The following is a 24,981-nucleotide window of genomic DNA, read 5'->3' on the forward strand; positions in this document are numbered from 1 at the left end:
GCGTGGTTGACTGGTACCGTTGACCACCTTCCAGCTCCATCATCAGACCCTGAGTTCTATCTTGTGTCAAAGATCTCGTTGAAAGGAATCAAACGAGCCCAAACACGTAGTGGTTTAGTTGCGTGGTTGACTGGTACCGTTGACCACCTTCCAGCTCCATCATCAGACCCTGAGTTCTATCTTGTGTCAAAGATCTCGTTGAGAGGAATCAAACGAGCCCAAACACGAAGTGGTTTAGTTGCGTGGTTGACTGGTACCGGTGACCACCTTCCAGCTCCATCATCAGACCCTGAGTCCTATCTTGTGTCAAAGATCTCGTTGAGAGTAATCAAACGAGCCCAAACACGAAGTGGTTTAGTTGCGTGGTTGACTGGTACCGTTGACCACCTTCCAGCTCCATCATCAGACTCCTATACTGTGGATGTGGATCTATATATGTATATTCTGAGATGTCATCAAAAACATTTGTATTCAGCCATTTTTTTCATTTAGTACCTGTAAAATATCAGGTCATTACAAATATTTTTAATGCGGTCCGGTTGCATTACTATACTATATAAAACCAAATACACAGTAGTAGGATCAAAGTTTCTCAGTCGCCGTTTACACGCAGCGTCACGCACACAGTATAGCATTTTACACGGCGCCTGCCGCACACAACGATAAAAAACCTCGTCGACGCCGTTGTAAACGTGCGGAGCCGACCGACACACGTCCTACCTCTACAAGCTCTGCCGCGGCACTGAGCTCACGACCGCGCGTCATCGGTAATATTAGAGAAGTTTTCAAAAAATTGCCAAAAAATTATAGTAGAATTTCATAAACACTAATGTATACCAACAGTATAAGCAAACGCTGCAGATTGCTTGAGTATGAAAATTACTTCGATATTAAGTAGAATTTCGTAGGAATTGACACTTGTTTCGGAGAGAAAATTGAGTTTGTTTTTCTTCGATTTTCTCTTTCTAAAAGGTATTTAGGAAAAATGTCAAAAGTAATTCCTAAAGTACAGGGTATTAGTAATACAAAATAGCCAGCTTTACCAGAGTAAACTTCTCAACATTTACAAATACGAGCTGACAATTCAGTACTAGACGTGGTTTTTCGGAAACGACCATCAGAAAAAAAATCATTACTAATTTAATAAGTCCTTTTTCTAATATTTACAAAGTAATTCCTAAAGATAAGAAGACGCTTTTACTGGAACAAGTACTCATTATTTCTAATAATGAGCGTAAAGTACTGAATGTCATCGAGGAATATCATCAATTTTGCATTATTTCGACTTTCCTTGTGGGAGCGCTCTTAACATTGTCAATTCCCACATGATGTTCATGTTTGTTCAGCAATTGCAGAAAAACAAAAGAACATCTCGGTTCGAATTATACTTTTTTTTAATGTCAATGAATAAACCTTAGCGGCCAGTAACGAAAGAAATTTTAGAAGAGGTTGTAAGATATCAATACCGAGAATATTTTGAACGCCCCTCGTAGTTTTTGATTTTTAAAAAGCGTTTTTCAATTAAAAGACATGTCAAGATCGCTTACCTTCTTGCAAGTTCTTTCTAATGCTAAAAAAACGAAGTTATAGGGTCAAAATTCATTTCGTTGCCTTGTTTTTTGTCCCCAAAAAATGTGACGGAGTGGAGATGTGGGGTGAAATTCAGTTTTTAATTGTTCTCAAAAAAACCGGCCAAGTGCGAGTCGGATTCGCGAACGGAGGGTTCCGCACGATCAACAAAAAATAGAGCAAAAAAATCGTGTTTGTTGTATGGGAGGCCCCCTTAAATATTTATTTTATTTTATTTTTAGTATTTGTTGTTATAGCGGCAACAGAGATACATTATTTGTGAAAATTTCAACTGTCTAGCTATCGCGGTTGATGAGACACAGACTGGTGACAGACGGACGGACGGACAGCGAAGTCTTAGTAATAGGGTCCCGTTTTTTACCCTTTGGGTACGGAACCCTAAAAATTATAATCTACAGCTAAAAAAGACATCCAATAGCATTCAACTTTTTTTTTATTTGATAAAAGACATAAATATACTTGGTCAACCATATCTTGACGGTAGAAAAAGGCGGCAAATTTGAAAAATGTAGGCGCGAAGGGATATCGTCCCATAGAAAATTTGAATTTCGCGCCTTTTTTTACTGACAAGATTTGGTTGACCAGCTATAGAAGCGTGACAGAGTGGTCAGAAACAAGACAACAAAAATAATTTTGACCAATTGGTAATTTTAAATATTACCCGGTTTCCGAAATTACCCCAATATTTTTTTAAACAATATGACAACAGTATACAGGAGTTGCCACAAAACTAACAGCATTTGATTACAATTTTTTGCTACAATTGTATAAAAAACTATAATAATCAACCATATATTTACATAGTCACAGTAATATACATTGAATAACTGAGATAATAAAGGGGATAGTGGACGATCCAATCTCCATACAAACGTAGACATACTCTATAATGTTAATATACAGAGAGGAAAATGGTGCCTACGTTTGTATGAAGAAGCGGTCACGTCCCCTTTCCTCTTAAGGTCTTTACACTGTCGTTTTTGACCAGCAATTTTCGACGATTTCGATGCAGTTTAAAAAAAATCGTTCGTAAAGAATGCGAGTGTATAAATGACCATTAGAGAAAAGTGTTTTTAAAAATTAATAAGTAGTGATTGCCACTGAAACAATAGCAGTTTGTGTTACAAGGGATCAAAATGATATATTTCCGTCAAGGGCGTACATTGAATCCTGAATGACGCGATGGATTCTACAATAGAATCCCGAACGTAGTGAGAGATTCTAAAGTAGAATCCTGAGCGTAATGAGGGATTCAAGTGTTAACGCCCAAGACGAAATAATTTTGATATCGTGTGACACATACTGCTTTTCACATCAACTATGAGGAAAATGAAAAAATCTTAGTGTTGACACAATCTGATGCTTAAACAGATTATTTAAGCTAAAAAAATAATGTGCAAAAAATGTAAAAATTGTGTGCTAGAACAGAAAAGTGTTACTTTGATCCCTCCTAGTAGGAAGGAAAAGTGCCACTTTGATCCCTCCTAGCAGGGAAGAAAAAGCTCTTTTCCGAATAGGTGGTGTGAAAATAGTATTTCTGTTTGTCTAAAAAAATTAAAGACCAAAGTGATAGCTATAATTTACTCAGTTTACCATTGAAATGAGCAAATGCAAGAAGGTACAATAGAAAAAAAAAACATTTGTGCTATGATGAGTAAATATAAAGTCTGTCAAAACATTTCCGTCAGTAGAAAAAAAGCGGCAAATTTAAAAAATGTAGGCACGAGGGATATCGTCCCATGGAAAATTTGAATTTCGCGCCTTTTTCTTCTGACAAAGTTGTTTGACAGGCTATAAGTTATTAATTTATTAGCATGAACACAGATTACAACATTAAAAATAAAAACTGATTCTATATCACAATTTTTGGTTCAAACTAAATAAAAATAACAAAAATGATTATTGTAAGTAGGTAGATAAACGTTTGTATTTGTAAGGAAACTTAGAAATACCTTTCATTCAATGTATTAAATGTTTTTCGAACCTCCATTTATTCAAATACACTCTTAGCGTGATATCTATGAATCGTTGTCAAAATGAGTATGAAAAATAACTAAAATATGGTATCATATAAGCCTAAGCGACTCATTTAATCATTCTATTACATTCCCTTAAAACCATTCATTCAATAGTTTTCATTCACTCATTTTTATTGCCATAGCGAAATAATAGAGCGTCTTTTATTAAACCTAACTTTAAAAGCCCTAGATCACATGTTTATATTAATCTAAACATAGGTTTTCTTTGTATCTATAAAAATCGAAAACCTTATGTGTTGTTTTACATAGAACACATTTTTGACAATGATTTAAACAACTATATTTAAAATTTAGAATTGGTAGACACATTAATAATTTACAAGAATTTCATATTATCGTGTAACTTAAACTAGAAATATTTACACAAAGATTATGGAATAAAATCTTAAAAAAAAACATCTACTAGGTTACTGACATTCGTATAAAATTAAAGTAAATAAATGGACACGATTTGTTTACTTATATAATTGGTTCAAAATTATTTTCGTTGTCATGTTTTTTGTCCCCAAAAAATTTGATGGAGTGGAGCTTTTTGTATGGAGTGAAATTTAGTTTTTAATTTTTACGCAAGAGCATTATAATCCACACCTAAAAAGACATCCAATAGTACTCAACTTTTTTATTTATACGAAATACAACGAAAATAATGTTGACCCAATTTCAAAGATTGCACACTTATCCGATTATCTTAAATTATGACACCTCCGGATTTATTATTAGTCTGGCGGTTTTCACTTTGTCTTTATAAACAGTTTTTGCCAAAAAAATTGTAGATGTGAGCTGTATCATTGCAGGAATTCGTCATCATCGCCCACCTGAAAAAAAGAGGTTCACGTTAAAAAAAATAGGAAATTGATTATAATTATAGTCGCTTACTAAACTAGCCATTTTTGAGCGTGCGTACCAGGGATGTTGCGGATGCAGATTTTTTGACATCCGCGGATGCGGATGCGGATATTTAAAGGCTCACATCCGCGGATGCGGATGCGGATGCGGATGTCAAGATTAGGTACTTAGAAAACGTCAAATATTAAATTTTTAGTATTAAAAAAAAACAGCGAAAAACGAAACGTTTAGTATTTGAGCAATAATATAGGTGCGTTATATTTAATAAACAGTAACTTGGCCGACTTTTCTGGATCTAGACGATTTCGTTATAGGTAATGACGATATTACCTAGCACTTACGCCGCCGCTAAGACGTTCCTGTACCGACTTGTTCGACATCCGCATCCGCATAAGCTCCGCATCGATTTAATGCGGATGCGGATGCAGATGCGGATGTTGAAAATAATGCGAAAGTTCCGCGGTTGCGGATGCGGATGTTCGCAACATCCCTGGAATAGACTAAGGGCCAGTTGCACCAACCACATTTGACAGACTGATCAACATCACTCGGCAGAGAACTATGAAAATTCTCATACAATAACATTTAGCGAACGCTTTAACGGTGACAGGCGGTTTGGTGCAACCATAGATTTAATATGACTAGAACAACTGTTAATCTTCAAAAGTGCGACCAAAAATGAAATGCAAGTGTGTGCGTAAATTGTCTATGTGAGATCAAAAATAGTGATGTCATGTTACAACATATTAATAATCTGTCGATGTTTGATTGCTTTATCGACTATTTCAAATGTGTTATTTTATACGTTAAAATTCTACGACATTATGACGTATAAATAACACTTGCACTGCGTGTGCTATCAAAATCGTTGCAGACTTCTTACACCTTTTTACGCTGTAAATTTGACAAAATATCGTTATGAATATTTCGCTCGGAATATCATAAATCCTCTGAAATGAGTATTTGCTTGGATTATTTGGCACTGTAACACTGAAATCCGGCACACTACAAGGCACCATCTTCACTGAATTACTTTATTTAATACTTTTCGTCCTAATCCGTGTATATTTTTGAATTTGAAAATTACCGTGATACGCTCTTGGCCGTCCGCGGCCGTCGTCAAAATCAAAAGTGGTTACGTTTTCTCATTGGTACTCTGACTTTTTCGCACTCATGGGATGTTCATATACGTGATGGCTACCCTTTCGCACACTTAAGCTGTCTGTCAAGCGCGAGCGGGAATTGTATGTCTAATCATAATCATAATCATCGCATTTATTCGTGATAAACTATAACATACACAAGTACACAACAAACAGAGAAAATTAAACATAATATAAATACATAGTTTACCACGAAATGTCTGTGGGTGCTACCGACCCTAATCATTAACAAAGTATAACTATTTGAGATAGATTATAACATTTATAAGTTAGAACTTTAACTTACTTGCATGAAGTACTCGAACTCGCTTCGATGGCAGCTGCCCTCAGCCGAGAAAGTAAACTTGTGAAACGTGCCATCCTCACATATCACTGGAAAAAGGTAGTTTCCTGGTTATTAACTCTGTACAAGGAAGAAGTTGATAACTCGAAATATAAAATCGAAGAACTTTCAATAAATTACGTAAAATATAGTGTTTTTATCAGTTTTTATCAAATCTGAAACTTTATTTTCATTAATTACATATTAAGAATTCATACTTGTATGTGTTTTGGAACGATGCGTTCTGAAGGTTTTCGGGGGTCTATTATAAACCGTCTATATACCGTTGAATGTCGTTTGAAATTTTTTTTGTCTCTTTCTTTTTGCTAACGACGTGAAAGGGACAGAGATAATAAAATCCAAGTATTTCGAACTTGTATTAGACCCCGCATGTTGAAATGACATTTGAATATTAAGGTCACTTGAATGTCATTTTGTCTCACTCAGTGAGCAAAATGCGATTTGCTCACTGTTTTTAAGTAGCAAAGTACCCTTGTTCGAGCTGCTGAGGTGAAAATAAAATTTCTTCTCTCTCTCATTCCAACAAAATTGATGTTTGACAGATAATCACGTTGTCCATCTAATGCAGCGGTCGGCAACCTTTTAGCGGCCAAGGGCCACATAGTAGTTAACGAAGTTGACGCGGGCCGTACTTTGTTAATATTTATGACTTTATCAGACATTGTCGTTTGTCAATATTACCTACAAAATAGCCAGGGAGGCTCGCGGGTCGCAAGTGACAGGTTCACAGGCCTCATCGGGCCGCAGGTTGCCGACCGCTGCTAACGCATCAGTCGCTTAAGGAGCAGGGACCCCCATAAAACTCGTTTTTGGGCGTTTATTTTTAAAGTTGTCCCCTAGACTTTTTTTCAAATTTGGGATTTTTAGGGTTCCGTAGGTACCCAAAGGGTAAAAACGGGACCCTATTACTAAGACTCCGCTGTCCGTCCGCCCGTCTGTCACTAGGCTGTATCTCACGAACCGTGATAGCTAGACAGTTGAAATTTTCACAGATGATGTATTTCTGTTGCCGCTATAACAACAAATACTAAAAACAGAATAAAATAAAGATTTAAGTGGGGCTCCCATACAACAAACATGATTTTTGACCGAAGTTAAGCAACGTCGGGCGGGGTCAGTACTTGGATGGGTGACCGTTTTTTTGCTTGTTGTTTTTGTTTGTTTTGCTCTATTTTTTGTTGATGGTGCGGAACCCTCCGTGCGCGAGTCCGACTCGCACATGGCCGGTTTTTTATGTTATTTCTACTCAGAATCACGAGCTCTTTGTATCCTAATAGGAGAAAAAAAGTGTCCCAAAATTTCCATACATTTTTCGATCTTTCCATTCCGCGACCGCTATACAAAGTCTATGAAAAATGGTGACGGAATGGAAATAAAAACCTTAGGACACTTTTTTTCTCCTATTAAGATAGAAAGAGCTCGTGATTCTGAGTAGAAATAACATAAAAAATCCCAAATTTGAAAAAAAAAAGTGTAGGGGCCACTTTAAAAAAAACGCCCAAAAATGAGTTTTATGGGGGTCCCTGCTCCTTAAGCGCCTAAAAAAAACGCCCTTTTATTTCGGAATACGAGCAGACCGGCTCGGTGAGCGGTCCCCGGAGCCTGTGGACACTCACCGACAGCCTGGTCGTCTCCCGCGAAGGCGCATAACGCCCTGGTGTTGGGCGCGGCCGGGGCGGCCGCCACATGCGCGTAGCCGCCGCGCGCCGCCCACACATGCAACGTGCCCGTGTCCGACACGCAGCACACCAGCGTGCCGCCCGGGTTGAACTTTATACTGCAACATAGAGAAATATAGTAAGACAAGAGTGCTCACTCCATACATCAGTTCAGACTATTAATTTCAGTGTCTACATCTAGCATCGAGTAGCGGAACTATCAGTACTGCTACTTGACAATAGATGTAGCACCGACCGGAAAGCCTTATCTCAACAGCATAAGACTTTCCGGTCGGTGCTACATCTATTGTCAAGTAGCAGTACTGATAGTTCCGCTACTCGATGCTAGATGCTAATAGTCTTTTTGGTACTAAAACTGATGTATGGAGTGAGCACTCTATGTATTTTTTTCTCTATGACTGCAATCAAAAGGACTATGCGTCAAAAGCTGTTTAGTCTGCATAGTTGCCGCATGGCGCTAGCTGTCAGGCGCAATGTACGGCCAAGACGGGTTCGACAAAACATTGTAGGTACATAGTAATTTATTGTAATGTATTTTTATCTTTTTGCTGTCTTTGTCTTTTGTATGTTATATATTAATTTTGTTTTGTATTCATGTTACCTGTCGTGATTGTTTCACCGGATGGTCTCATCGGAAGATCAGCGCTGGAAGTCGCCAGCAACATGCTGAGATGAGACCATTTCGTGGCACTTTATCCTTTTATTCTCTGTTATATCTGTTACATCTGTTTCTATTTTGTGTTTGTGCTCACGAAAAAAAAAAAAAAAAAAAAAAAAAAAAAAAAAAAAAAAAAAAAAAAAAAAAAGGTCCCAAAACCAACAGAGTTGAGAGTTAGGTCATTACGTAGGTATTTCTATGTACTTCATTTCGTTCTATGGGCACCAAGCGGAATTCCATTGCAGAACTGAGATATTGGTATTTTAGTCAAAATGTCGTCACCCTTATTACCTAGGCAATAGAGTCCACCGCCGGGCGAGCGCGGCAAACCATTCGGTGTGCTCGCCCGGCGGTGCGCGAACATTACCCTGCAGCAATTAATTTACTTACTTGGACTCTATTGCCTAGGTAATAAGGGTGACGTCATTTTGGCCCATATAACAAAATTAAGTACATAGCAGGGATGTTGCGGATGCAGATTTTTTGACATCCGCGGAAGCGGATGCGGATATTTAAAGGCTCACATCCGCGGATGCGGATGCGGATGTCAAGATTAGGTACTTAGAAAACGTCAAATATTAAACTTTTAGTATTTTTTTTATTTAAAAAAAACGAAACGTTTAGTATTTGACGTATTTGAGCAAGAATATAGGTGCGTTATATTTAATAAACAGTAACTTGGCCGACTTTTCTGGATCTAGACGATTTCGTTATAGGTAATGACGAAATTACCTAGCACTTACGCCGCCGCTAAGACGTTCCTGTACCGACTTGTTCAACATCCGCATCCGCATAAGCTCCGCATCGATTTTATGCGGATGCGGATGCAGATGCGGATGTTGAAAATAATGCGGAAGTTCCGCGGTTGCGGATGCAACATCCCTGGTACATAGAAATGCCTATCTAATGACCTTACTCTCATTTCTGTTGGCGTTGGGTCCAGGGTCCATACAAAGTTGCCCATGGTCCTTTATAAATATAAGCGTTTTTGTTTTTAGGGTTCCGTACCTCAAAAGGAAGAAACGGAACCCTTACAGGATCACTCGTGCGTCTGTCTGTCTGTCTGGCCGACCATTCCCCCCCTTTATCTCCGAAACTACTGGGTCTAAATTTTTTAAAACGAATACACAAAATAGTTCTTTACCTATAGATCATATAGATCACTCGAAAACCTATTAGAAATGTGCAGTCAAGCGTGAGTCGGACTTAATGTACGGAACCCTTGGAACGCGAGTCCGACTCGCACTTGGCCGGTTTTTTATTTTAGTCCATGTTGTTCATGAAAAGAGGCCATCAAAGAATGCTGAGAAGCTATTAATTTAGTTCAAACTCATATATCGGAGCGGCCAAGGCGCTCACAAATATCTGAACACGCCTCTATTGTCAAGACGCTAGGGTGCGTGTTCAGATTGTTTGAGCACCTCGGCCGCTCTGATATATCTGATAGCGACTGTACTTACTTAAAAACAACGGGTTGCACTCAGGGAGTGCCGGCAGAAGTGAAAACTCAATGACTATTGCAAAATGCACTATTTATAATTGAGGTTAACGCCATCTAGCGTTAGCGTTAATTACTTGAAATCTAAGCACATCACTGTTAGTACTCTAGTTATATTAATACCAATTAAAGCGAAACTCACTAGATGGCATTTAAATCAATAAAGAAAAACTCAATAACATTACATATAACAATTTTTCGGTCAGGTCACGTGTCCGTCTTACGCTGTCTCGAGTTTAACATTTTTTCCCCACCTCGAAAAGTGCACAGCGCCGCTAAAGAAGTTTTCACTTCAAAAAACAAAAATATGTAAAACCACGTTTTCTTACCAGTACACATTAGCATAGTCAGAGCCCCGCCTCAGTTCGTGCAGCATTTGCTTCGACGCGGTATCCCACAGCCGTATGATGGTTCCCCTCGCCGACGCCGTTGCTAGCTTCGCGCCGTTTGCCGATAGACCTAGGCATACTAGCTCGCTCTGGTGGCACCCTAGGACCGCTGGGGAGCTCGATTGGGCACCTTTTACCGCCCGGGACACATCCTGGAAAAAAGTACGTTTTTTTTACCTCAAATTGACTTATAAATGTTATTTGGCTCCTCAAACTGACTTATACATGTTATTTGGCTCCTCAAACTGACTTATACATATTATTTGGCTCCTCAAACTGACTTATAAATATTATTTGGCTCCACAAACGAACTTATAAATTTTATTTGGCTCCTCAAACTGACTTATAAACGTTGATTGGTATCTCAACTGTCTCAAAAATGTTGTTTGGCACCTCAACTGTCTCATAAATGTTGTGTGGCGCCTCCACCCCACCTGACTTATAAATGTTTGTTGGCACCGCAAACTGCTACTTAAATGTTGTTTGGCACCTCAAAATACTTCATAATGTTATTTGGCACCTCGTACTGCCTCATAAATGTGTTTTGGCACCTCAAACTAACTTATAATTGTTATTTGACACCTCAAACTAACTTATAATTGTTATTTGGCACCTCAAGCTGTCTTATAAATGGTCTTTGACACCTCAAACTGCCTTATAAACGTTGATTGGCACCTCAACTGTCCCATAAATGTTGATTGGCACCTCAACTGGCTCATAAATGTTGTTTGGCAGCACAAATTGTCTCCGGACCTATAGCTTACCAGCAACTGCGCTGAGCCTTTCCTCGGCGCAGGCGCGGCCAGCAACGCTGCCCCCGGCTCGGTGGCTAATGCGCACAAGGGCCGCGAGCCAGCTGGCGTCCGCACTAGCGCCACTCGCTGCAGCGACGGCAGAGACAGCACTTGTATGCTTGATGACAACACTACTGCCACTCTGAAAAAAAAAAAACGGTCGTGAGGCATACTAACAAGAAATAGTAAAGAGGAAATTGCGCACGTGTATCGTACAACATTTTACAGTACATATGGCACTTTAAACTGTTGCCATACGCACGGAAAGTGCTATTTCCCGCACTAGTTCGGTAAAGTATAGCACCATATGTACTGTAAATAACTTTACGGTTTAAAGACTCACGTATTTTACGCGCGACATGTGTGTTATCTTAACTAAATTAAAAGTTCATTTGACTCAGGTGGTGTGATCCATGAATAACATGCATGACTTGCGCGTAGATAAGTCCGCATAGTCTGAAAGTGTTTATTATATTTATAACTATATATATTACAATAGTAATGAACAGTACACTTTAGATCAATGAAAACGGGTCAGTTCGTACAGAAATTATGTCTAAAGTGACTAGATTTTATTGGTTTTGAGTGTACGTGATCTACTTACACGTGCTGTGGACATAAGAGTGTTTAGTGATAAGAATAAAATAACAATCAGTGGCGTAACTAGGGGGGTGCTGGGGGGGGCACGTGCCCCGGGCGCCGTCCAAGGGGGGGCGCCAAAATGGGCAAAAGACCTCCCATAGAAAATGGACCAGCCAAAAAGTAGGAAACAGAAAAAAATTTTTTCGCGACTTAGGGGTTGGTCTCCTGTTGGTCTCATAGTCAAAATTGCTCAGTATAATTCCAAAACCTCCCTGGCAACGGAAATGCAGTTATTTTTTAGCCACCCTGTATACAGGGTGGTCCAAACCTTGACATCCAAAACATTTTTTTAGAATCCTCGTCGTTGGTCATCAGAATTTACCCCATGTATGTTAGCCGATTTTTCGTAGTTTTCGAGTTTAACTTTGAACTTTTATTAAGAAATTCCGGGGTGAAGCTTTGCGTTGCTTTTATGCCTTCTAATGAAATAGCGATGGGGAAGTGACCCCATAAAATAATAGTAGAAATAAGAAAAGAGGATTTTTGTAATGAATTACTAATTTGGAAGCTTTCCACCTCAGATCCTTTGACCGGCGACTCTGACAAATTATGACTATTAAGTATCACTTTTTTGACCTTTTAAAAAACGTAGGGTCTAGCAGGTTCTAAAATAACCAAAAGTCTTTGAAATCGCTTGTATTTTTTATTTATTTAGGTAAGGGCAACATCTAAGCTTGAACGTAAAAGTTTGTCTTTTTTTCCAAACACAGCCAAGTGAGGATGCTGATTTTTTTTAGCAACTGCGCCGTTTGTGAAGGATTATGTTACAAAAAGAAATATTCAAAAAAGTTCAATAGTTTTTTTTAATAAATAATACTTACCCCGGAATTTCTCAACAAAAGTTAAAAGTAATAAAAATAAAAATCATAATTCGAAAACTACGAAAAGTCGGCTAACATACATATTCTGATAGCCCACAGCGTGAGGAATCTAAAAAAAAATTTTTGGACGGCAAGGTTTGGACCAACCTGTACTTATAATTAACACATGCCGTGCTAACATCGCTCGTTCTGTGATACTAGAATGCCGTGAAAAACCTGTGTCAGGTATTGAGAGCATTCTATCCAGAGTATCGGTGTGGGATCCAAGGCTCAATTTTTCGCGTTTACCGCTAAGAAAACCTCATCTTTCAAGGCACAACCCTTCCCATGTCAGGGAGTAATTTAATTTAATTTGTGTTTAATTTGATTTGTATAATAATCCAATATTCTTATGGAATAATAACATCAATAAATTGCTCTGATAATTAGCTTAAGATAATTTATAAGTATGTTACGATTCATAAGTGCTTGTTGCTAGGCCTACATGAATAAAGTATATTTTGACTTTGACTTTGACTTTATTGGGAGCCTCGGTGTTGACATCTCCATCAGGGACGTCTAATAATTTCGTAGCCACCTTGCTGGGTAGGCTGCGCTCGTATCAAAAAAACTCGGCGTGCTCAATAAAGGGAGGCGATACTTTACTTTGGGGCAGACAGATTCATAGGTGTACCCACGGTGGGGCAAGGTGGGGCAGTTGTCCCACCCTGGTCTCTGACCATAAGCTAAGAATCTCTGTTGCAACCGTACCCTGTTACAACGTCCCCAGCCTCCCCTACTTCTGCCCCACCTCTTAAAAAATGCTGCGTACGACCATGGACAGATCCCATATAATGAGCACCTAGATGCCACCTTGGTCCCTTCAAATCAGTCCAAAGGCGCGCTATGAATAGTCTACGATCCCAAACTTACAAGCGATATTGAATCTTCAAGTCTAAGGAGATCTCCAAAAAAGAAGTGTAGGTATAAGTTTTAAAATGGTCGGCAACGCGCATGTAACGCCCCTGGAGTGTAGACGTCCATAGGATGCGGTGACCGCTTACGATCAGGTGAGTCGTAAGCTTGTTAGCCACCGATGGACTAAAAAAACACTTATTTGTCTAAATCAAAAGTAAACTTTAATTAGTAATAAAAGCAGCCAAGTGCGAGTCGGACTCGCCCATGAAGGGTTCCGTATTTAGGCGATTTATGACGTATAAAAAACAAACTACTTACTAGATCTCGTTCAAACCAATTTTCGGTGGAAGTTTACATGGTAATGTACATCATATATTTTTTTTAGTTTTATCATTCTCTTATTTTAGAAGTTACAGGGGGGGGGGGGGGGACACACATTTTACCACTTTGGAAGTGTCTCTCGCGCAAACTATTCAGTTTAGAAAAAAATGATATTAGAAACCTCAATATCATTTTTGAAGACCTATCCATAGATACCCCACACGTATGGGTTTGATGAAAAAAAAAATTTTGAGTTTCAGTTCGAAGTATGGGGAACCCCAAAAATTTATTGTTTTTTTTCTATTTTTGTGTGAAAATCTTAATGCGGTTCACAGAATACATCTACTTACCAAGTTTCAACAGTATAGTTCTTATAGTTTCGGAGAAAAGTGGCTGTGACATACGGACGGACAGACAGACGGACAGACAGACAGACAGACATGACGAATCTATAAGGGTTCCGTTTTTTGCCATTTGGCTACGGAACCCTAAAAAGTAACCCTTTCGTTAGTTCATTTCGTTGGGGGGGGGGGGGGGGGGCGCAAATTTGGTGCCTGCCCCGGGCGCCATATCCTCTAGCTACGCCACTGATAACAATAGAAATGATAGAAACACGCGTGTTTATCCATGGTTCCGTTTCAAAACATATAGTCTCAACTATCAACAATACATACAACATCAAAAATATCTGTATTAGACAGGTGCTCAAGAACATCTGAACACACAATTACTATAACGCCATGACAATAGATTCGTGTATAAAAATGTACGATTGTACGTGTACCTATATATAGCTGGTCAAGCAAATCTTGTCAGTAAAAAAGGCGCAATATTCAAATTATTTATGGGACGATATCCCTTCGCGCCTACACTGAGAAAAATTTGCCGCCTTTACTGACTTTTTCTACTGACAAGATCTGCTTGACCAAGTATACCTATTGATGATATCGCGATATCTTAAAAATAAACCGTTTGTGGCAAATTTCAAGAGAACATAATGATGAAGTGTACGAGAGGGCGATACACATTCGAAGCGTAAGTTTTATTTATAATAAGATAGAAAAATATCTGAGCATTTATCGCTACATAGTATAAAACAAAGTCGCTTCTCGCTGTCTGTCCCTATGTATATGTATGCTTAGATCTTTAAAACTACGCAACGGATTTTATTGTAGTTTTTTTTTAATAGATATATAGAGTGATTCAAGAGGAAAGTTTATGTATAATTTGTTAACCCGAAGCCGGGGCCGAACGCTAGTTAAGACATATAAAGAAAGTAAGTACATATAACAGCGCATTTATTATTTTAGATAGGTATTCATCCATATAGTCTTGGCAGTTTAGCCAGTTTAGACCTACTAGAGGTCTACTAGGTACCTAAATCATAACGGCCATTTAAAATATAGGCAAGTAAAATAAACAATGTAGTTATTATTATATTGTATTGCGACTAGTAGCAGGCGTGGCACACTCCGCGGTTCCGTCGCTTTGCTACAGGTAGCTAAAAGTACATCCGTTCCACACCAATTTTGGTGGCTAGCCATAAGCCGCGCGTGGCGCTGTCGCCACCTAGCGGCCATATCTGTGCTGATCGTAACAGACGCGTTTTGTTAGAGAGTGAATCTTCTGTACCTAGTACTATTATTTATTCTGTGCTAGTAGGTTATTCGGCTAAGGTCTCTTTATCTTATCGACGCTTTACGACGAAGCGTGAGCGATGTGTGAGTAAAATCAGTTTACTGATTGCAGAAATGCCGCCAATTCTTATATTCATTCAACAATTTGGTACGAGTTTATTTAAAGGGCATTCTTAGACAAGTGTCCCGTTTATTCTTATTGATTCTGAAAAGGACCCAAGTATTCACAAAAAATTCGAGTTTCTAACAAGTCACTACATAGTATAAAACAAAGTCGCTTCCCGCTGTCTGTCTGTCCCTATGTATGTTTAGATCTTTAAAACTACGCAACGGATTTTGAAGCGGTTTTTATTTAATATTTTTATAATTTTATTAAATAGATAGAGTGATTCAAGAGGAAGATTTATGTATAATTTGTTAACCCGTGCGAAGCCGGGGCGGGTCGCTAGTTGAAAATAACTCGAGTTTTGACTTACTTAAGTATTAAAATTTTAAAAAAAGCTTATCGAGTCTTAAAGCAAAGGAATTGAGTCGAATAATTAACGCAATAAGTGAACGAAGATAATAAAATGCTACCCTAAATTAGTAGGTACTTAACACAAGGAATCTTTGTTACTAAAACAGTAAAAAACTGTTTAACACATTCATTGCCACCCAGCCAAACAAGACCGCGCCAGGCCACAAAAAAATTGTTATATTAAGCTGTAGTACCACGATCCCGACTATCGGGTCGTCCGGCCTGGTATCGAAATCATAAAATACCCGATAGTCGGTACTGAATGTGTTAATAATACAAATATGTATTCCTTGTCACAACACAGGCAAAGTAAATCGAAGGCCAGGCAATCTGAAGGCCTGCTACGATTACGTCTAGATTAGGCGTTTCTAACTTCCGAGTATGTGTTTTGCATATAAAATATTAGGCATTTGAAACGTTTAAGTATAATATTAACACAAGCTTTGTTTTTACTAAACGCTAATATACTTATACATAAGGTATTTGAATCATTCTAAATAGGTACTTCAGAATGATTTAAGGACTAAGTTTTAATAATACAGTGTTAAACAACTAACAATTTAATAAATGTTCTTATTAGGTGAACCGTTTTCATTTCTCTTGGGTGTACCTACAAGCATATATATCACACTTTTTCACAGCTAATATCTGGTTCAGTTTGGTAAGCGAAAACGAATGATATTTACCCGGAAACACATATTTATATAACAAAGCGCTATTTTGTAGCCGCTAATAATTTCATCATGCAAATTATAATCCCCAATGCCAAATACGTATATTATGAGGATTTGTATTACTACGCATCACGCAATGCTGCGTATAAAGGCTGACATAATTTATGGTTTTAGATTCCATTATTTTTATGAGTTAACAATTTTTAATCTTACACCGGAATATGCGATACAACAGAAAACCACCGTGTCGCCGAAATAATTTTTAGCTTTTAAGATTTTTATTATTGTATGTTAGTTAGTTTGTAAGGTATGTATTTGCCTTAGTTGCCTGATAATAAATGATATTTTATTTAATTTTAATAAAAGAAATAAAGGTGCGTTTTAGACCTATATGTTCGTGATTTATTTATATCGAGCGAAAGTCAAGAAATCAGGTTTCGAATCGATTAAGTTACTAGAGAAAGGCCTCAAGATTGCTAATAAAAAAATTTGGCAACCATATTGTGATCTAAAAAACCGCTACTGTTTTGCTAAAACTATGCTGATTGAGCCTACTGCACCTTAAGCTAGCCAGTGGTCTCCAAATTGCGGAGCGCAAAACTGCCAATTTAGTCCGCGTAAAGCGGAGGACTAGCTACGGCACTTTGTTCAAAATCGCACCTATTGGCGACTTGAATAACACCGAACGCCCTTTGCTGGTCGTCCAGCAACAGCAGCGCGCATGGCCGCCTCGCCTTGACCACTAGGAGCCAGTTGGTGGAACTCTGCCTATAGATAGGCTACAGATCTACTAATACTCACTTATCTCGCCGCGCTCGTATCGCCCGTATTGGCGACTTGAATAGCACCTCGGCTCGGAATGCCCTCTGCTGGTCGTCCAGCAACAGGAGCGCGCATGGCCGCCTCGCCTTGACCACTAGGAGCCAGTTGGTGCGAAACATCATCCCGCAGACACCTCGCCGAACTCTGCCTAGGAATAGGCTACAGATCTAGTAACACTCACTTATCTCGCCGCGCTCGTATCGCCCGTATTGGCGACTTGAATAGCACCTCGGCGCGGAACGCCCTCTGCTGGTCGTCCAGCAACAGTAGCGCGCATGGCCGCCTCGCCTTGACTACCAGGAGCCAGTTGGTACGAAACACCATCTCGCAGAGGGACACCTCGCCGAGCTCTTCTTTGCCTAGAAATAGACCATAGATCAAAATTAAGGACGCTTAACAAGAATAATTTCGTACATTGACCCGCCATTTCCCATCTCTATCGCACGCGCATAATTATATAGCTGTCCCGCTCACACAGTGGCCGCATCATGGGTGGGACAGCAATGGTATCTTACCTTAGTAATATACTAAGTATAAAGCTAATAACCTAAAAAGCTTCCGATTTGACCCTCATATACATTTTTTTAATACCAGATCGGTGGCAAACAAGCATACGGCCCGCCTGATGGTTAAGCAGTCACCGTAGCCTATGGACGCCTGCAACTCCAGAGGTGTTACATGCGCGTTGCCGACCTTTTACTTAAAAACCTGTACACTCCTTTTTTGAAAAACCTCATACCTACGGTAGACCCTCAACTCAAATCTGGATAACATGTAAGTATATACATAGGTATATAGACAAATAAAGATCAATGCAGATTGGCAAATCGGAAACGAATACATCTTTAACACGTCATTTGATGATTCAACTGTGTTAAAAGCAAAATAATATTACGTAGGTTAGAATTGACGCATTTTATTAAACTCAAACAAACATGATAAAGATGGTATTACAATTGTTTAAACAAATAGGACTTTTTTGTATTGCGTAATATACAATTTATATTAACCTTTTATATGTGTGTGTTGGTCAAAAATCGTGGGTTCAATGGTCAAAAATTGTGATGTATGCAGCAGAAAGAAATGCAAAAAGACCACTACCTAATAATTCTGTGTATGATCCGACAAGAGGTTCAGGCCTGGGCACACTGGGTGCGTGCGCGTTGTAAAAATTATACAAATCCTTATGAGAGATGGCACATCTCTTGAGTGAGAATGTCGGAAGTAATTTTTATAAAGCAGATACGTAGCCATAGAGAAATATAGTATGACAAGAGTGCTCACTCCATACATCAGTTAGACTATTAATTTCAGTGTCTACATCTAGCATCGAGCAGCGGAACTATCAGTACTGCTACTTGACAATAGATGTAGCACCGACCGGAAAGTCTTATCTCAACAGCATAAGACTTTCCGGTCGGACATCTATTGTCAAGTAGCAGTACTGATAGATCCGCTACTCGATGCTAGATGCTAATAGTCTTTTTGGTACTAAAACTGATGTATGGACACTCCATCACTGCTCATCATTGCTCACTAGCAATCTATGTATTTTTTCTCTATGACGTAGCTGACTGTACAAATGTGTTGTATTGCCTTGCCCTGCATACTTACACTAAAAGCGGCCAAGTGCGAGTCGGACTCGCCCATGAAGGGTTCCGTATTTAGGCGATTTATGACGTATAAAAAAAACTACTTACTAGATCTCGTTCAAACCAATTTTCGGTGGAAGTTTACATGGTAATGTACATCATATATTTTTTTTAGTTTTATCATTCTCTTATTTAAGAAGTTACAGGGGGGGGGGACACACATTTTACCACTTTGGAAGTGTATCTCGCGCAAACTATTCAGTTTAGACAAAAATGATATTAGAAACCTCAATATCATTTTTGAAGACCTATCCATAGATACCCCACACGTATGGGTTTGATGAAAAAATTTTTTTTGAGTTTCAGTTCGAAGTATGGGGAACCCCAAAAATTTATTGTTTTTTTTCTATTTTTGTGTGAAAATCTTAATGCGGTTCACAGAATACATCTACTTACCAAGTTTCAACAGTATAGTTCTTATAGTTTCGGAGAAAAGTGGCTGTGACATACGGACGGACAGACAGACGGACAGACGGACAGACGGACAGACAGACAGACAGACAGACAGACAGACAGACATGACGAATCTATAAGGATTCCGTTTTTTGCCATTTGGCTACGGAACCCTAAAAAATTCGTGTGAGAAATTAGCCAAGTGTCAACGACCGCGGCTATATTTAGCTTGGCACAGATATTTTGAATGAGGTGTTATCTACGCGTATCTGCGCATTGGATCTGTTAGTCACGCACCGAATGCATATCGTGGTTGTATTGTTAACTAAGGTCAATGTGGCGAAGATTGTCTACAAGCTCTTTCGTCAACAGTGTTGAATGAACAACAACAACAACAACAAGTTGTTATTGTGCATGCATGCTGAACAAGATGCATGTAACTGCGTCGAAATATCAGGAGCCCGAAAACAATACAAAAGGTCCCGGTCGATATAAGTCTAGTGCATGAACCTATAATATTACGGACAGAGTTTCGCTTACAACACAACTGTGATTCCAACATTCACCAGTTTCATAGTATTTACGCGTGACACACACACATTGACAGCCCACATCCACCAGTTTGCCGTCAGACGAATCGAAACGTCATTGAAGTAAACATGTCGAAGAAAAATATAAAATATGCCGGCATGCGTAGTTAAATCCTGCTAGAATTGTACCGATCGAAAAAAAAAAGTCACGGAATAACTTTTCATACTTAAGTTTATCAATTAGTACGTAAAATCACGATAATTTGTTGTTTATAAATTATCAAACTGCAAAACAGGAGTGTGACCAGTAACATGAATAGGGTAATTTCCCGAAAGTAGGGTAATTGATACCCTTCTTATTAAATCATTATGTATTAATGTATCATTTAGGTAAATGGTTAAATTATTGATTGTGCATTTCAAACTAGGTCGGTATGGTAATTTCCCGATACTAAGGAGATTAGACGCTTACATGCATGTTTGATAGTTAACGTTTGTTTGTTATGTATTATAATTTTTTTGTTGAACCAGATATGTTTCAAGTTAAATGTATAAATTAAAAAAACATGACGAACTGATTTCATTACGATGCTAAATATCATTAGGTATTGAAAATAATGTTTGCACAAAGTAATTGTGCAATATTGCGCATTTTCAAGACCTATAAAATCAGATACGTACACACCTTTTTTATTGTCTAACGTAAAACTGTCCTAAATTGTTTCACCATTAGGGGAGAATTTGTGTTATATGGTAACACTCGTCTACACGCACACATTCAAACCGTCCGCCATTGCAGTGTCACAGTTTGTCTTAGGTGACAGTCCGTCCGTAATATTCTAGGTCCATGGTCTAGTGATGCTCTTTCGCCGCTTTGTAGCTTAAAGCATTTAGTAACTTGAGACGCCTAGTCTGTCATTTTCTGTACAAAACAGTAGGTATGTCGATTTTTGCGGGGGAGGGGTACGTCAAATGTATGGCTATTTGTACGTAACGTAGAAATAGCCATGTCAGATAAACGTCAGTCCAAACAAAAGTATGCACAATTGTGCAAGGTTTTCTGCAGAGGGGTTAAGCTCTTAAAGTGGACTCCGGTTATTAAATGCTGTAAGCTTTGTACGTCCAAATACTGCACTTAATAGGGCTGCCATCCGTCCGGGTTTCCCCGGATTTGTCCGAGTTTGGAGGCCGTCCGGGGAGGTTTTCAAAAAGTGTCCGGGGAAAACCCGGACAATTTTTAAAATGAAAAAAAGGGATTGTTTATTAATAATATTATCTACGGACACGTCCAGGGAAAAAATGCGATTTACGCCAAATGTCCGGGATTTACAAGTCTATGTCCGTGTTCGGCGAATTCAGAGATGGCAGTACAGTTACAGAAGGTCGGTAGAGCAGGAGTGAATTTCTTCCTTTCCAACTATTTCTAAGCGACGTACTTATAATACGAGCGTCCTTGCCCCATGCCGGTCTTCTCCACATTGACTTTGTTGTAGCCCTATGACAAACAACTATTGACGTCGAATATTATGCCTCAAGCGATTTAAAATGGAGACTATGCATAGCACCACAACACAATTCCATTGGTAAACAGTAGGTACTCATAATTATAACAAAGAAAAACACTGTACAACATACTATTTGACTACTGGAACCTACAGTAAAAAACCGGTCATATTGGGTCGCATAATAATTGATTGTTATAATGTAATGTTACGCATAAAACTCATTTCGCATAATTGTTATTGTGCTGAAACTATTAACATTTCTGAAAAATTATAAAAGAAACCTAACCTAACCTACCCTGTTCTACACAACCTATGCAAAATATTTTCGAAAATACTTTCTGTTTCAGCTGAAGAAAAATTATGCGAAAAGAGTTTTATGCGTAACATTACATTATGATTTATGACAATCAATTATTATGCGACGAGATACGACCCCGTTTTCCTGTCATCTCATCTCTATAGATGACAGGAAAACCTATTACAAATGTACAGTTCAATGTGCTTTACCTATGTAAAGAATAAATATTTTGTGTATTTTTTTTTTTCAAAATTTTAGGCCTTGAAGTTTCGGAGATTTCGGACAGACGCACGAGTGATCCTATAATGGTTTCGTTTTTTCCTTTTGAGGTACGGAACCCTAAAAAGACGCGAAATTCAAAATTATTGCGTTTTTTTTTCTGACAAAGAGCTTGTATTCAATCCATTTGATGCCAAAAGAATAAAAAAAGCGATTCTCTTTCCTGTTTCGGTATTGGTCCTTATTGCTATAATATTAAGACCAAATTTAGATAACAAACTTCAGAAATAATAACGCGTTTGTTTCCTCAATAGTATGACTCATTCTGCGATGAATGACCCCAAGTTACCTCGTTTACAATTATGTATGATTTTGAAAACTAATATAACAGAAATATTTAATAAGGTTTACAATGCAACTGATATAAATAGTCAATGCAATCATTAGAGGAGCACCATATTTATGATTTAAACCTGAAAAACGATTAACTTAACTACTTAAATTAAATCATTAAAGTGTTTGAAAAATGGTTAGGGATTGGAAAAATAACATTTGGGACGCTTTCTTTGATCGGATCTCTTTTCGCGAGAATGCCCGGTTAAGAGGTAGACTGATCAGTCAGTCGGGAGTTTAAAACGTTGGGTTTTATTTTAAATTTATTATAGGCAAGCGACATAATCCACTTGAATGATTTTATTTCACGAAACAGTAAAACGATTGAAAATTATTAGGGGGGACTGGGTCACCTGGGTCACACACTTGGCATAAAATTAAGGACAAATCGCTTTACTGTTCTGATTTCGACAACGTAGTAGAATTAGAATTGCCGTTTTAGATCTAATTGAAATTTAATATAATTTGGTTGTTCAAATAAATAGTTATTATAAGTTAGTTTACGAGTAGGTTTAGTTTTACTTACAGTTATAGGCTTGTATTCCTTTATCTTAAGACTAATGAACTTGTAATAATGAAATGAATAATATTAAGCCATTTAGGGGATAAAGTTTCCCCTAGAATCAAATCTCCCCAGTCTCCCCTATAACTAGAATGCAAACTTACTGTAGTGTGCTTTCTCCACGAGCGGTTCCACATTGTAGACGCGCAGGCCTGATGTGAGGCAGCAAGTGAAGCAGCCTGCAATAGATCATTTCCTGGTCATCATCATCTTTGGGCAGTCAGGGGTCACCAAATGACCGCCAACCTATTTTATTTTTTTGCTTATTTAATACACTCAAGGAGAAACGCAGCATGATGGTCATTTTATTTTAACCCCTGAAGAAACTAATTGGTGACCCCTGTCTTAGGGCTTGGCAGAGAGAAATAATAATTATATATTATAGGAAAAATTTACACAATTACCCTAGTCCCACAGTAAGTTCAATAAGGGTTCATTAAGACGGCGCACGAACTCGCATGCGATTTTAGTTACATTGCGGACCACCGAGGTTACAACAATTCAGCTGACCGATCAAATAATGCAGTGTAATGAAACTCGCATGCAAGTTCACGCACCATCTAAATGAGCCCTAAGGCTTGTGTTGTGGGTACTAGACAACAATATATGTAATATATGGGTGTATATAAGGGTGTTATAAATTTAACATGTGTAACAAATCAAAACATTTTAATAACATATATTTGATATGTTCCCAAAACTATTATCTGAGTTGAGCAGTAGGTCAGTATGTAACATTTACTGCAGGGCCGTCTTTACCCGGAGGTGCAAGGCTGTTTGTTTTCTAAATAAAGTATAAAAAATTTGTAAACACTGTAAGCTGTAACATTTGGCATGCTAAATTGTAATAGCAAATTAACAATAGCCTCACAGGATATAAAACTCGAATAAATATGTATGTGTCATAGAACACAATGAAATAAATTAACCTTGATTTATCTAACGCGTTAGCGCGTTTTAACCCCATAAGGAACCTAAACAAAAATACGTAACAATAGTTCCTTGACGTAAGTAAAGTACGTAAACAAAGATAGTTTACACACAAGTATGTATCTAGTGTGTAGCAATCTTCAAAACAATAGTGGAGCAAGCAAATGCGCGTGGGTGCCACTAAAAATAAAAACACGTGGAGTGTATGATGTTGATAAAGCGTGGCGTTGCGTTTGCAATCATATACAATCTCAAACTTCAAGTTGTAACGTGTAAGACCGCGTTTTAGGACTCACTTATAGCATTCACACGCTCATCACGCACCAACATATCACCAGGATATAAGAATAACCGCATTAAAGAACAAAGAAGGTGATCGAACTAGGAAGTGTCACTTGGCATTCACAAACCTTGGTCCTGGTTAAACCCCAGGCTAGTTATCCCGCTGCCGCTCCGCTGTGCCATTGCTCTTTGACAATGAATTTATCATAAACATCGAGTTTTTTTATCAGTGGACATTTTCACACTATTAATTTAATACGCACATTTATTATGTACATGTTCCCTGTGTGTGATACACAGCTGATTTGATGACTGATGACAGAAAAACAACGCGGTGTTGAAAGCGTGAAAAAATGTGTGGCAGATTAAAGTTGCCAGTGTAAGAATTAAAATTATCCTAAAAAAAATTCAAGAAGTTCGAAAATGAACACTTATTTTGTGTTAAAACATGGCATACATAAGTAACAGATTGTCATTACAAAAAAAATATAAAACTTCAAAAATGTTGTCGTCTTCCCTATTCGAAGAAATTATCACGCAGATAAAGTTTTTGGCCTCAAAAGTCATTCTAAATTATGTAGGGTGCTATTTAGCAAATGTAGTACTAATAAACCTAAAAAAAATTAACTTATTTATCTAAGGTAAGTGTTATTAACAATGGCTTATGACAAGCCCTTTGTTTCGCTAGTTTTTCTTACGACGTAGTACCGTACCTTGAGATATACTGGGTCAACCAAATATTGTCAGTAAATAGAAATAAAAAAATCTATACTCATCCTTTTCTTTGGGTGCTAGTACTAGTGTAAAACAAAGATAGTATGATTCTCTCTGTCTATGTTTGAAATCAAACAGACCTTTGAAACACTATAACTTTAACTACTTATATG

General features: G+C 38.2%; 1 protein-coding gene across 1 annotated transcript; it reads right to left on the reverse strand.

Annotated features, from left to right (window-relative positions):
- Positions 1-4,360: 4,360 nt before the first annotated feature.
- On the reverse strand, positions 4,361-24,429 carry LOC134654671 (WD repeat domain phosphoinositide-interacting protein 4-like). Its single transcript, XM_063510148.1, has 9 exons — positions 24,223-24,429; positions 22,987-23,061; positions 17,644-17,689; positions 17,310-17,441; positions 10,970-11,141; positions 10,146-10,357; positions 7,598-7,758; positions 5,925-6,010; positions 4,361-4,444 (listed from the first exon to the last, which is right to left on the reverse strand). The coding sequence occupies exons 1-9, from the start codon at positions 24,275-24,277 to the stop codon at positions 4,415-4,417; spliced, it is 969 nt and encodes a 322-aa protein (XP_063366218.1). The 5' UTR covers positions 24,278-24,429; the 3' UTR covers positions 4,361-4,414.
- Between the last annotated feature and the right edge of the window lie 552 nt (positions 24,430-24,981).

Source organism: Cydia amplana, chromosome 15, assembly GCF_948474715.1.
Source record: "Cydia amplana chromosome 15, ilCydAmpl1.1, whole genome shotgun sequence".
In the NCBI taxonomy this organism is placed as follows: Eukaryota; Metazoa; Arthropoda; class Insecta; order Lepidoptera; family Tortricidae; genus Cydia; species Cydia amplana.